Below are 15,261 nucleotides of genomic sequence, written 5' to 3'. Positions count from 1 at the left end.
ACCGGCTGCAATGATTAGTCAACAGTTCTATTACCTTTAGTCATGCACTAATGGAATGGTGGAAAGCAAACCAAATGGATATTGGTCTTATTTGTCCAGCATTTCCCACGTTCATGCTGAGTCTCAGGCTGGAGACCTTGCACCATGTCCTCTAGCTGAAGGAATGAACCATTCAGGACTGAGGTGAGGAAGAACTCATCTAAGGTTAGGTTGGTTGGCCGTGCTAAATCGAACCTAGTTTCGGGGGGGTAGGGCAGGGTAAATATGTGGGGGTTACACAGCCAGGGTGGGATTTGTGTCGGTACTAGCTCGATGGGCCAAATGGCCTCCTTCTGTACTGGAGAGATTCTATCAGAGCTTCTTCACTCAGGGAGTTGTGAACCTGTGGAATTCTCCACCACAGAAAGCAGTAGGAGCCAGTTCGTTAGATATATTCAAGAGGGAGCTGGAGGTGGCCCTTGCGGCTAAAGGGATCAAGGGGTATGGAGAGAAAGTGGGAGTGGGATACTGAAAGTACATGATCAGCCATGATTATAGTGAATAGTGGTGCAGGCTCAGAGGGCCGAATGGCCTACTCCTGCACCTATTTTCTATGCAACAAGAGTATTAATCGATAACAAACTAACCTTCTTCCCTAAACATCTGCCTCCGGGTGGATGGCCTTCTGCAGCCTGTCGTATTGTACTCAGCATGATTTCAGCCAGGGCTTTCTTCTGCAGGAGAGTCAGAGCTAGAAAGGAAAAGGATCCTTTAAACGCTGATTCCTTGAAGGGACGGCAGGGGTTTAAGGTCTGGCCCCTCAACAGCTACCTTACCTTCCTCTTCCGAGTCATCATCTTCCAGCAATAAAGCCGTCATGGCCTCCCAGTCCTTCAGGATAGATGCTGAGCAATCCCAGAGACTGTCAATCAGGTATGCAGACCGTGCGTTATCCTAACGAGAATAGGGAGCAAGAATTCAGTATCGAGCCGCAATGGACTTCATTTGTTCCTAGGCTATAACATGCGCCAATTTTCATCTTGACAATTGGGCCTAAAATGGCGGCTGCAGATGGGCTGCCTGTTATAGAAACTGCCCAATCTTCCCTCCCACTGATTTACCTTGATTTCTTACCCATCAGTTCATCATTGATGACCATGCCTTCAACGGCTCTGAGATTCCCTCCCCAAACCCTTCCTCCTCTCCACCTCTCTCCTCTATCGATTCTCAAGAAGATTAAGAGGAGATTTGATGGAGGTGTTCAGAATCATGAGTGGTCTGGACAGAGGGATAACTGTTCCCATGAGGTGAAGGGTCAGGGACCAAGGGTCACTGAGTTAAGGTGTTTGGCAAATGCAGGAAGGATAACATGAGGAAAATTCTTTTGACAATTGAGTGGTTTGGATGTGGTATGCGTTATCTGAAGAGCTACAAAGGATGGGGAATGGGGCCAGTTGAGATGCTCTTGTAGACAGCTGGTATGGGCAGGATTGGCCAAATAGCCTGTTTTTTTTTATTGTAATTCCAACTCTCTCCTCACGGTGCCTTTCTATCACTCTATGGTTTTACCCCTTTCTACCTATTTGACCAAGCTCTTGGTCATCTGTCCTAATATCCCCATAGGTAGCTTGGTTCCAAACGTTATTTAGTTATACTCATGGGAGTCACCTTGAGACACAATAATGATATGAACATTAGAAAAGACGTAGGCTGTGCATCAGCCTCAGAGTTAATCACTGCTCAGCATTATTCTCTCCCCTACCTCCTCTCTGCACATACCTGGTCTTGGGGAGATCTTACCATTGCTAGCCGATGGATGGGGCAAGCCAATAAGATCACAAGAAAGCCAAGAAATCAGGTTCACGGCCGATTTCTCACCTCTCACAATCCTACCAGCACCAGATAGCCAGCGAGCTCAGCCTCACACCAGAAATTTCATTTCACTCTGTTTAGCATGGAATTAATGAGCCTGGGATGTTATCGAGGTTCTCCCCAGTGAGAATCATAGTTGGTACCCAGCAACAGGGGGCAAGGGGAGGTCGGGGGCAAGGGGATGGCCCTTTGGCAGTGCCAGCCTCACACTGCCAGCCTGGCATCCTGGCAGTGTGAGCCTGGCACCCCTACAGTGCCCTACGGGCAATGGCAATGCCCACCTGGCACTGCTGAACAGGCACCAGACAGTATCAGGAGTGCGGTGCCAGAGGGGCGGGACGAAACCAGGGGTGGGCACTTGGTGGTGGGGATGGGGATCTACTGCCACTCTACATTAGGGATGAGTGGGAGGAGGGAGGGGGATGCTCAGGGCTGGCCAATAGGGGGTTGGGACAGCAATCAAGGGGGGTTTAGGCCAGCAACTGGGGGGAGGGGGGACCAGTGATCAGGGGGGCAAGGGCAAGTGTGGGATCAATCAGTCTGGGTGGGTGGAGGGGTCACAGTAGGCTGCAGGCAAGGTGAGTGCTGTGTGTGAGGTTGGCTGACAGCAGCAGAGGCTGAGTGACAAGCCTCTCTGCTGGAGACCTGTACATGCACAATTGCGCCCTCTACTGTTCTCAGGCAGCATTTGGGTGATTTAAGAACCACCCACTCTCCTACAGGCGAGAAGCCTTTTTTTGAGGAGTGGGTAAAATAGCAGATTTGAACTCACCCAAAAAACAGATCAGAAAGTCTTCCGTTTTCACACTTGTTGACGTAGAACTTTTCTTGTACGATCGCACCCCCCCCCCCCCACTTTCCTCCCACCGCCCCATGATTTAGAATCTGGGGACGATTTGTAGTGCTAGGCCTGGCCATTGCTACCACTGGCACTCTTGTGACTACACAGCTGCTGACCAATCAGATTGGCTGACTGCTCCCTGAGGCAGGACTGCTTCCTGGGTGAAAGGTGGAAGACCCGTCTCCAGCCGACCAACGGGCTTTTGTGATTTGGGGTGGGGGTGGGAGGTGGGGGGGCAGGGAAGCTTTGCCTGCCAACTCTTGGGACAGGAAACACCTCCAATCAAAAATTCCTGCCAATGATAAGAGTGGAAGAGCCTATTCCAATTCCATGCCCATCAGACTACAGGTGAGTGAACAAGACTTAACGTTGTAATCTATCCGAGACATGCACCTCACCTCACTCTCCTGATAGAAGTTAACAAGAGTCCTGACGTGGTTGAGGTTATGGATCCGTTTTTCATTTCTCTCAGGCATTTCGTCTTGAACTTCAGACTCCTGACTGCAAAACAACCTAAATACAAAATGTTTTCCATTGACTGGTGAATCTGCAACTTCCCATTGATCGATTCAGAGTTCACGTTCACAGATTTTTATTTATTTATTAGTCACAAGTAGGCTAACATTAACGCTGCAATGAAATTCCCCTAGCCGCCACACTCTGGCGCCTGTTTGGGTACACAGAGGGAGAATTTAGCATGATCAATGCACCTAACCAGCATGCCTTTTAGACCGGAGCACCCGGTTTCCTCCCTCAGACAACAAGATTGTTTTGGCAGATAAGACAAAGGAGAATCTAAAGAGCTTCTACAAATACATAAAGGCCAAAAGAGTAACTAGAGAGAGAGAGAGTAGGGCCTCTTAAGGATCAACAAGGTCATCTATCTGCAGATCTACAAGAGATGGGTGAGATCCTAAATGAATATTTCTCATCAGTATTTAGTGTTGAGAAAAGCATGGGTGCTAGGGAACTTAGGGAAATAAATAGTGATGTCTTGAGAAGTGTACATATTACAGAGCAGGAAGTGCTGGAAGTCTTAAAGTGCATTGAGGTAGATAACTCCCCAGGACCTGATGAAGTTTATCCCAGGGCATTGTGGGGGGCTAGGAAGGAAATTGCAGGTTCCCTAGCCAAGATATTTGAATCATTGATAGTCACAGGTCAGATGCCTGAAGATTGGAGGGTGGCAAATGTTGTCCCTTTGTAGTGAAAAGCCTGGGAACTACGGGCCAGTGAGCCTCACATCTATGATGGGTAAATTGTTGGAAGGTATTTTGAGAGACAGGATCTACAGGCATTTAGAGATGCAAGGACTGCTTAGGGACAGCATGGCTTTGTGAGTAGAAAATCATGTCTCATAAATTTGGTTGAATTTTTTGGAAGGTTAGCCAAGAAAGTAGATGAGTTGATCTTGTCTACATGGACTTTAACAAGGCCTTTGACAAGGTACTGCATGGTAGTTGTTGCATAAGGTTAAATCTCACAGGATCCAGGGTGAGGTAGCCAAATAAATACAAAAGTGGCTTGATGACAGAAGCCAGAGGGTGGTTATGGAAGGTTGATTTTCAAACTGGATACTTGTGACCAGCACAGTGCCTCAGAGATCAGAGTTGGGTCCACTCTTATTTGTCATTTATATTGATGATTTGGATGAGAATATAGGAGGCATGGTTAGTAAGTTTGCAGATGACACCAAGATTGGTGGCACAGTGGACAGTGAAAAAGATTATCTCAGATTGCAAAGAGATCTTGATCAATTGGGCCAGCGAGCTGATGAATGGCAGATGGAGTTTAATTTAGATAAATATGAGGTGATGCATTTTGGCAGATTGAACCAGGGCAGGACTTACTCAGTTAATGGTAGGGCATTGGGAAGAGTTAAAGAACAAAAAGAACTAGGGATACAGGTTTATAGCTCCTTGAAAGTGGAATCACGGACAGAATGGTGAAGAAGGCATTCAGCAAACTTGGTTTCATTGGCCAGATTATTGAATATAGGAGTTGGGGCGTCTTGTTGAAGTTGGACAAGACATTGGTAAGGCCACAGTTGGAATACAGTGTAGAGTTCTGGTCACCCTATTATAAAAGGGATATTATAAAACTAGAAAGAGTGCAGAAGAGATTTACTTGGGTGCTACCGGGACTTGATGGTTTGAGCTTTAAGGAGAGGCTGGATAAACTGGGATGTTTTTCTCTGGCGCATAGAAGGCTGAGGGGTGATCTTATAGAGGTCTGTAAAATAATGAGACATAGATCAGCTAAATAGTCAATATCTTTTCCCAAAGGTAGGGGAGTCTAAAAGTAGAGGGTATAGATTTAAGCTGAAAGGAGAGAGATACAAAAGTGTCCAGAGGGGCAATTTTTTCACACAGAGGATGGTAAGTGTCTGGAACAAGCTGCCAGAGGTAGTAGTAGAGGTGGGTACAATGTTGTCTTTTAAAAAGCGTTTAGACAGTTACATGGGTAAGATGGATATAGAGGGATAGGGGAATAGGGGGCAATTGGGACTAACTTAGGGGTTTAAAAAGAAAAGGACAGCATGGACAAGTTGGGCTGTAGGGCCTGTTTCCATGTGTAAACCTCTATGACTCGATGACACCCGGAGGAAACACACGCAGACACAGGGAGAACGTGCAGTCTCTGCACAGACAGGGACCCATGCCGGGCATTGAACCCGGGTCCCTGGCGCTGTGAGGCAGCAGCGCTAACCACTGTGCCACCGTGCCGCTGACCCCTTTCATTAATCCCTATAAATATTGACACAAGTCACTCTCTTTAACCCCTCTTGCCCTGAGTCCAAAGGATAACTAAGGCAAGCACCATTTTAAATCTTTCTACACTCCAGACAATGCTTCTACCCATAGAGAATCACAACAGATACTTGAGTTTTGGTCTCCTTGTGTTCAATTAGTCATCAGAGCACTGACCCCATGTAACGAATTGGTTAACACACAGATATGTCAGTTCATTTCTAAGGAATCACGGAACCCCTAAGGTGCAGAATGAGGCCATTTGGCCCATCAAGACTGCACCAATCACAATCCCACCCAGGCCCTATTGCTGTAACGCCACATATTTACACTGTTAACCCCCTGACACTAGGGTCAATCTAGCATGACTGATCAACCTAACCTGCACATCTTTGGAGTGTGGGAAGAAACCAGAGTGCCCGGAGAGAACCCACGCAGACACAGGGAGAACGTGCAAACTCCACACAGACAGTGACCCAGGCTGGAGATCACACCTGGGTCCCTGGAGCTGTGAGACAGTAGTGCCGCCCCCATCCCACTGTGCCGCCCAAGTTGGTAGCAGTGTTACAAAGTTGGAGAACTCGTACGTTGTGCTGAGTTGTGAATTCTTTCAGAACAAACTGAGACTGATGTCGAGTCCAGCATGGGCGATGGGAAAAGTGGCGATCCACTTCAATCCCCATTGACATCGGCGGGTCTGGAAAATGCCACCCTAATTCTGAATCACATGACACATTGCATCGTATTCCCCCCTCTGGTGATGTGTACAAAAAACAGCACCCGTGGGTCAGGCCATTTTTCACCAATTAACAAGTATTCTTCCTACACCTGAACCCCAGCACCAAAACCCTCTTTTTCAGTTGCTACTCCCCCTTCCCAGACTCGCCTTGGGAACAATGAAGCGGAATTCCGGATGCCCAGACTATTACAGTGTTCCTCCCCTCTGATTTAGAAGGATCGTCACTTACTTTTTGTGCAGGAATTCACCAGCTGCCACAGCCACAGGTCTGTGTGCTGAATAAACAAAGTGATACAACTGCTCACAGTCTCTTGAAGTTAATACCTCTTCACAGTTCCTGCAGGAAATTCAGAAAGAGATTCATTTTGTTCCACCTGGTCGTTTGCACAATATTTTTCTTTCAGGGCTGCAAGAGGGTAAAAATGGTTCAAGTTTCAGCTCCTGATCTCTCCCTTATTGCTAAGTTTGTGTATATAATTTTAATCCTACTCCTATGAGATAAGACAGATTATGAGGTTTAGGTGCTCCCTTGGTGGTCTCAGTTCAGTCGCATAGATTTCCCCTTGATCATTATGTAAACTACTGGCACACATAGAACCAGGATCTTAATGTGCAGCTCAGAGAAGAGGAGCCCCCTTTGCAAAAGTTTTTTTTTTATTCATTTGTGGAACATGGGTGTCACCGACTGGCCAGCATTTATTGCCCATCCCTAGTTCCCCAAGGGAAATTGAGAGTCAACAGCATCGCTGTGGCTCTGGAGTCACACGTAGTCCAGACCAGGTAAGGATGGCAGATTTCCTTCCCTAAAGGACATTAATGAACCAGTTGGGTTTTTCCAACAAATGATAATGGTTTCATAGTCATCAGTAGATTCTTAATTACAAATATTTCTATTGAATTCAACTTCCACCATCTGCTGTGGTGAGATTCGAACCCAAGTTCATAAGAACATAAGAAATAGGAGCAGGAGTAGGCCATCAAGCCCTTCGAGCCTGCCCCGCCATTCAATAAGATCATGGCTGATCTGTCGTGGCTCAGTTCCACTTTCCCGCCCTCTCCCCATAACCCTTAATCCCCTCTCTTATCAAAAACCCATCAATCCGTGTCTTAAAAATATTTAGCGAGGTAGCCTCCACCACTTCAACGGAAAGAGAATTCCAGAGATTCACCACCCTTTGAATGAAGAAGTTCCTCCTCAATTCCGTTCTAAACCGCCCCCCCTTTATCTTGAGGCTGTGCTCCCTAGTCCTACTGTCTTTTTTGAGAGGGAAGAGTCTCTCCACCTCTATCCTATCCATCCCATTCATCATCTTATAAGTCTCAATGAGATCTCCCCTCATTCTTCTAAACTCTAACGAGTACAAGCCTAGTTTATTCAGCCTCTCCTCATAGCTCAACCCCTTCAACTCCGGTATCAGCCTAGTAAACCTCCTCTGCACTCCCTCGAAGGCCAAAATATCTTTGCGCAGGTGCGGCGCCCAAAACTGCACACAGTACTCCAGCTGCGGCCTCACCAATGCCCTATACAGCTGCAGCAAGACCTCCCTACTTTTATATTCAATCCCCCTCGCTATGAAGGCCAGCATCCCATTCGCCTTCCTGACCACCTGCTGTACCTGCAAGCTGGGTTTTTGCGACTCATGCACAAGGACCCCGAGGTCCCTCTGCACCGTCGCCTGCTGCAGTTTTTCACCACGTAAGTAATAGTCCTTCCTACCATTATTCCTACCAAAGTGGACCACCTCACACTTGCCAACATTAAATTCCATTTGCCATTTCCTGGCCCATTCGCCCAGCCTATCTAGATCCTTCTGCAGACTCTCCACACCCTCCGCACAATTTGCCGTTCCCCCAATCTTGGTGTCATCAGCAAATTTCGACACCCTACACTCGGTTCCCTCCTCCAGATCATCTATATAAATGGTAAAAAGCTGAGGCCCCAGCACTGACCCCTGGGGCACTCCACTAGTCACCATCCGCCAATCCGAATAGCACCCGTTGACCCCCACTCTCTGCCTCCTATTTGACAACCAGTCCTCTATCCACGCTAACACCCTACCCCCAACTCCATATCCCCCGACCTTCTGCAATAACCTCTTGTGAGGTACTTTGTCAAACGCCTTCTGAAAATCCAGAAAGACCACATCCACCAGCTCTCCTCTATCCACCGCCCTAGACACATCCTCATAGAACTCCAGTAAATTTGTCAGACACGACTTCCCTTTAATGAAACCGTGCTGCGTCTGCTCTATCAAGCAATTCCCTTCAAGATGCCTCGCAATTTCCTCCTTAATGACGGATTCTAACATTTTACCTACCACAGACGTTAAACTAACCGGCCTATAATTCCCCGCCTTTTGCCTGGCACCCTTCTTAAACAACGGCGTAACATTAGCCGTTTTCCAATCTTCCGGCACTTCCCCAGAATCCAGCAACGTCTGGAAAATAACCATCAAGGCATCCACTATCACCTCCGCCATTTCTTTCAGAACCCTCGGATGCATTCCATCCGGTCCTGGGGACTTGTCCACAATCAGCCCCTCCAGTCTGTCGAGCTCCCAGAACGTTGGCTAAGATTCTGGATTAATAGTGTAGCGATTATACCATTCGGCCATCACCGCCCCTAGTGTCACAAGTAGGCTTACATTAACACTGCAATGAAGTCACTGTAAAAATCCCCTAGTCGCCACACTCCACCGCCTGTTCGGGTACACTGAGGGAGAATTTAGTATGGCCAATGCACCTAACCAGCACATCTTTCAGACTGTGAGAGGAAACCAGAGCACCCGGAAGAAACTCACACGGACAAGGGGGGAATGTGCAGACTCCACACAGAGACTGACCCAAGACAGGAATCGAACCCAGGTCCATGGCACTGGGAGACTGCAGTGCTAACCACTGTGCCACCGTGCTGCCCCTAAGAGCAGAGGTTATCTAAGTTGAGTTTGGATTTTCCCTGATGGTGAATTGTCGACCTATGCTCAGGTTGCACTCCTCGTTTTGAGTCTGTCATTAGTTCAGGTCCCCAATTCAGAATTGTGAGTGTGCAATGTGGGCTAAAATTTCAGTTTAGTATTGAAGGAGTCTACTGACTGTCAGCTTCATCCTTCTCAGTGTCACTATCCCAACTTCCCCTCATCCTCTCATTCCCTCAAACCCACCCCTGAGTGCCACCATCCATTCAAAGTCTTTCAATACCCTCCTAGCACCTATCGCTGAGGCCATCGCTTACCTGCATCATGAGAGAGAATGTTCCCGATGAAAGATGGGGGAGTGCAGAACTAGGGGTCGCAGTTTGGGGATGAGGGATAAAACTTTTAGAACTGAGATAAGGAGAAATTTCTTCACTCAGAGTGGTGAATGTGTGGAATTCACTACCACAGAATGTAGTTGAGGCAAAAATGTTGAGTGATTTCAAGGTCTTGGGGCTAAAGGGATCACAGGATATGGGGAAAAGGCGGGATCAGGATATTGAATTCAATGATCATCCATGATCATAATGAATGGTGAAGCAGGCTCAAAGGGCTGGATGGCCTACATCTGCTTCTAGTTTCTATGTTTTTATGTACACAGTACAGGGCAGCACTCAAATATGGGAATACTGCAAAATGTATAGGCTCCCATGTAGTGCATGATGTACCAACTAAGCTGAATAATATTACAATCGCTTCTGCTTATCTCTAGGCTTACTACCACAGTAGGATATTGGCATGTAAAGGCACACTTTATATGTGTGGGGAGCAAAGCAAGACCAAGGGATTCCTCTCCCGTTCTTTACCTGAGGACAGGGCCTTGTCAAACTATTTGCCAAACCACAACAAAGGGTTGTGATGTTCACCACAGGTAGGGCAAGGGAAGCAGATCCTAAGTCCATCTCAGCCGGATGGGGGACTCAAACCCTCTGTCGTTGGCACTAGCCCCCTAACCAACTGAGCTAACCAGACGATGGAAATTAGGGATTGGCAAAGGATGCAGGTTAACACAGAGACTCTTTTCACCGATTCTGCTGGCATGACCTGTTAAATGTTTCCAGCATTTCATTTCTAATGGGCAATTTATTGGCCGTCAATAAATTTACAAAGCCCAGTGGGAACTAGTTCAGTCCATTAGAGTTGTATACAGTACCAATGCACAGGGTATGTTTTAGCCCACAGGAATCCCACATATACAAGGAGAGAGATTAGGAAGTGATATAATTCAATGTAATTATAGAATAGAACAGAATGGTCAAGCATTTCACCACTGGAATTCTACACAACATTAGACAATAGAAACTGTGTCAATCAACTGAGACATCTGCACAATGTAGGTGTATGTTAATGGGCTTGGAAAGGGGAAAAATAGCCAATGGGCTGGTCACTCAAAGTATTATACAGAAGGGGAATAAGTTTATTTATTAGCATCACAAGTAGGCTTACATTAACACTGCAATAAAGTTACTGTGAAAATCCCTTAGTTGTCACACTCTGGCACCTGTTCAGGTACACTGAGGGAGAATTTAGCATAGCCAATGCACCTAATCAGCATCTCTTTCAGACTGTGGGAGGAAACTGGAGCACCCAGATGAAACCCACGCAGACACAGGGAGAATGTGCAGACTCCTCACAGACAATGACCCGAGCCAGGAATTGAACCCGCGTCCCTGGCACTGTGAGGCAGCAGTGCTAGCCACTGTACCACCGTGCCACCTCAACAATTGGGAGGTAGTTTGAATTAGAGGAATGGAGCGTAATCATGCTAATCCCAGGGTGGTTTGGATCACTATCGCACCAACTGTCAATGGGAAATCCACATTTCAAGGAATTGAATGTGACAACACACCAGCATTTGTTTCAAAAAGGAGACTTTACTTACTGCAACATCAGAGTTAACACCTTAATAGCTTGAACAGCTACTTCACTCTCTTTGTCCAGTGTCATAGATATGATCCGGTCCTGTAGGAAAACAAGGGAATATAGCACAGCCACTGAGTACTCAACTAGTTAGACGCAGGTCAACTTGCTACAACTGCCAGTGACCTTCATCTCCAGAGTCAAGCAATTGTATTAATAATGATTTAATGTTCATATGGTAATTTAATAAGATAGCAGCATCTAATTATATAAGCCAAAACTGCAGGGATGGAGTCATCATTTCATAGTGGAGGGGACAACCAATAACTGTACGATAAAGTGACATATAATTGGTGCCCTGGCTCTGGGAAATTTTCTTCAGTCGATGTCACAGTAGCAGCCTTTACTTATTGCTGACTTGCTGCCCACTCATTGCCTAAGAGGTGTGATATTGGTGTAACTAGTTCCCCTCCCTGGTTCAGTGTTTGATTGTGTGCATCTGTTGACTGCTCACCTGCCCGAAGATGTGCAGGTTAAGTGGATTGCCGATGCCTATTGCCCCTTACTGTCCCAAGATGTATAGATTGGATGGATTAGCCATGGTGAATGTGTGGGATTACAGGCATAGGGCTGGGAAAGAGTAAGACACTCTGTCAGAGAGTCAGTGCAGACTCGATGGGCTGAATGGCCTCCTTCTGCACTGTGGAGATTCTATGATTCACTGTATGCTGTCAGTCAAGTCTGTGGTTGTGGTTAAGAGACTGAAACCAAGCTGAGAAGTATGAGGTTACAGACATTTTAATAAAAGCTCACTTTTCCACACTCATGCGTGTCATCTCTGCGTATCTCCGAGGCACAAAACTGGTGACGAGGGTGATGAATAATTTAAAATTGCTGGCTCTGGCACTTTTCTACGCAAGATGATCGGGCCCTGGCATTGGAATTGATGGATTTAAATGTTCGAGGCCTACTTGCTCTATATAGATAATCCAGAGGTAGTATTGACCCACAAAGGAAGGCAATACTCAGGCATTGCCTGTGAAATGAATGCCAGTGAATGCCCCAGCAGTTCGCTGAAGGCACATTTGATATGGCATTAAGTGTTCTCAAGAAATATTTTGGGCCAAAGATATAAATATGACGATCTTTCTACCAGAGATGCCAGGGAGATGATAAAACATTGCGTGGCAGTGTTGTGTCAGTTGGCTTCTATATTTAAATTTAGCATGCTAACAGACTAATATGTGACCAAACTCATTGGGAAATGTAACATAATGCAGCAATATTCCTCAGGTTTATTAATGTGCCCATTATCATGCCAATGGGAATGGCAACAATAATAATCAGAGATACACAGCCCTGTGACTCGCTACAGATAGGACTGATAGGGGAAATGTTGATAACATTGACACTTTACATGTTATGAATGCTTTGCCACAGGAATATATCAATAAAAGGAAAATGAAGTTACTTTACAATCTAGCAGGTCCATTTGCAACAAGCTGGTATAAATATGCTCCGACATCAACAGGTCTCAGACTCAATTTACAGAGGCTGTGACCTCTATGTATATCTCTATCGGCACTTCCTTTCTAGGCCTTTTTATTTCCACCCTGGGCCTGCGGGTACCCTGCTCCCAGACTCACTGGATGATGAATCCTGGGTCCATTGGTAATCCGCTACGGGCCCTGTATGCACTCCACTCTAAGTCCCACCTCTACTCAGCCCGATTCCGCTCACCTCTGTTCCAAGCCCCACTTGTACTCTGCTGCAGATCCTCCCTGTGCTCCACACTGACTCTCACATGTGCTCCATCCTGGGCCCATCTGTACTCTACTCCATTCAAAGCCACACCTGTACTTTACTCCATCCAGTACGCACCTGCACCTCGGTCCTCAGCCTACCTTACTCCTCTCCACTCCTGGGTCTACCTGTGAATGCGCTCCTATTGTTCTTTTTGCTTGTCTTTCTTTCTTTTGCAAACCAAGACCACAGAACCATTTAACCATAGAAAAGTCCAGGTTTTTATTGGGATCAAAGGTTATGGGGAGCAAGCAAGATTATTGAGCTAGATGGTCAACCACGATTGTAATGAATGGCAGGGCAGGCTCAGAGGGCCGAATGGCCTCTTTCTTCTCCTATCTTCTGCGTTTCTATGTTTCTTCTATGTTTCCAAAAACAGGACAGGTGGAGGCCATTCAGTCCATCTCATTCATGCCAACCCAAGGGCCACACCCAATCTAGGGCACAGAAATGGTTACCATGCACCCTGCAGAGAGTTGTCAACCTACCAAAATTGTCCTCGACATTACAATGACCAACGCAGGAGAAAATAATATCGGGCATTTTACCTGATCGTTTTCTTTGAGTTATAGATATATTGCAACTCGAAAAGAAGCTGTTCGACCAGGTGGGCCAGTCAGAGGCAGACAAAACCCTTACAAATTGGTTAGCCCCGATTCTGTTATTCAGTTCCCATACCGGCCGCAAGGAGTCTAGACGCTTCTTTGGCGTCCACTCGGACAGTAAAGATTTAACTCACCTTGAAACGACAGGTGAAGAGGTCCATTTTTGAACAATGACTTTTGTCAGAGTACAGGCCCAGTAATCCAATCAAACATTTCAATCTCACCTCACTTTGCTTCGAAAGGAAAGTGAATATAATGTTAGAAGGAATAAACAAAAGGCATATTTCTGCTCACTATAACTATGATAAACTTAAAATACTCATGTTTCCATTTCCCATCCTTGACTGTTTTAACATATGACCAATGACCCTTTATTGTTTGTTTTAGTATTTATTTATTAGTGTCACAAGTAGGCTGACATTAACACTGCAATGAAGTTACTGTGAAAGTCCCCTAGTCGCCACACTCTGGTGCCTGTTCAGGTCAATGCACCTAACTGGTACGTCTTTCGGACTGTGAGAGGAAACCGGAGCACCCGGAGGAAACTCACACAGACGCAGGGAGAATGTGCAAACTCCACACAGACAGTGACCCAAGCCTGGGAATCGAACCCATGTCCCTGGTAATGTGAGGTAGTGGTGTTAACCACTATGCCACCAACTCCACAAACTTCTGTCCCTACCAGCCCTCATTCAATCTCACTCTTCACGTAATTTCTGCCACCTAGAGTTAATGGTATGATTAGTATATTATTATAAAATATAATATATAGTATGTTATACAAGTATGTTGTTTAGATACATTGGTGAATGGCATGGTTTAATTAAGTACTCAGAGTACACATAAAGAGAGACTGCTTGGACACTGGGTAGTATGTAGGAAACAGATATATGTAATGCTGCATTTTGTGAATGAACCTATTGTCAAGAAAAGTATTAGTAACTATCTTCACATGTCACCAACTGGTTTGGGATTGAACTAACACCTAGATTCCCAACCCTAAAACTTACCACGTCAAATGAGTCCACACCTACAAAATCTCCATCACCAACAAGGATGTGTTTATAGAATCATAAAATCATACAACCTCTACACTGCAGAAGGAGGATGTTCAGCCCATCAAGTCTGCACTGACAACAATTCCACCCAGGCCCTATCCACAAAAGCCCATGCATTTACCCTGCTAATCCCCCTGACAGTAAGGGTCGATTTAGCATGACCAATCAACCTAACCCGCACATTTTTGAAGTGCGGGAAGAAACCGGAGCACCCAGAGGAAACACACGCAGACACAGGGAGAACGTGAAAACTCCACACTCCAATCTCCAATCTCCAAAGATGTGCGGATTAGGTTGATTGGCCGCGCTAATTTGACCCTTAGTGTTCCACGAAGTGTAGGTTAGGGGGATTGGTGGGCTAAATACTTGAGGTTATGGGGATAGGGCCAGACGCGATGGCCTGAATGGCCTCCTTCTGCACTGTAGGATTCTATGATTATATGATTCCACATAGTCTTGGATGACTCTCTTCAACCACTCAAACCTTCTGCTTTCCTCCAATCATCGAGGCACCATCTACCCAATCGGGTGAGTGTAAAAGTTCCTGTTGCACTGTTTCAAAGAGAAAGGGGTTTGCTCCTCTGCCCTGGCCCATACTTTTCCCTTAACTAACATCATTAAAATATTACCATCTCGTTTACCACATTGCAGCACATGAAATCAAACTGTGTGCAAATTAATTGCTGCATTTCCTACCTTGCCATAGTGATCAACCTTCAAAAAGTACTTAATTGGCTGAAAATGACTATGAGGTCTGGAAGTTGTGTCAGGTGCTAACTAAA

The 15,261-nt window shown here is 46.0% G+C and overlaps 1 protein-coding gene across 1 annotated transcript in view; it reads right to left on the bottom strand.

Annotated features, from left to right (window-relative positions):
- LOC145349195 (cohesin subunit SA-2) overlaps window positions 1-15,261 on the bottom strand; it is a 119,194-nt gene that overhangs the window by 50,093 nt on the left and 53,840 nt on the right. The window contains exons 12-17 of the mRNA XM_080197643.1: window positions 13,556-13,654; window positions 11,036-11,115; window positions 6,411-6,518; window positions 3,091-3,205; window positions 816-933; window positions 627-730 (exon numbers count right to left, since the gene is read on the bottom strand). Of these exons, the coding sequence (XP_080053769.1) occupies window positions 627-730; window positions 816-933; window positions 3,091-3,205; window positions 6,411-6,518; window positions 11,036-11,115; window positions 13,556-13,654 (624 nt within the window). The remainder of the gene's footprint in view (window positions 1-626; window positions 731-815; window positions 934-3,090; window positions 3,206-6,410; window positions 6,519-11,035; window positions 11,116-13,555; window positions 13,655-15,261) is intronic.

This window comes from Carcharhinus amblyrhynchos, chromosome 10 (genome assembly GCF_965287045.1).
Source record: "Carcharhinus amblyrhynchos chromosome 10, sCarAmb.v2.hapA, whole genome shotgun sequence".
NCBI classification, from domain to species: Eukaryota; Metazoa; Chordata; class Chondrichthyes; order Carcharhiniformes; family Carcharhinidae; genus Carcharhinus; species Carcharhinus amblyrhynchos.
The sequence above is the reverse complement of the archived record's forward strand: the minus strand, read 5'-3'. Positions and strand labels throughout refer to the sequence as shown.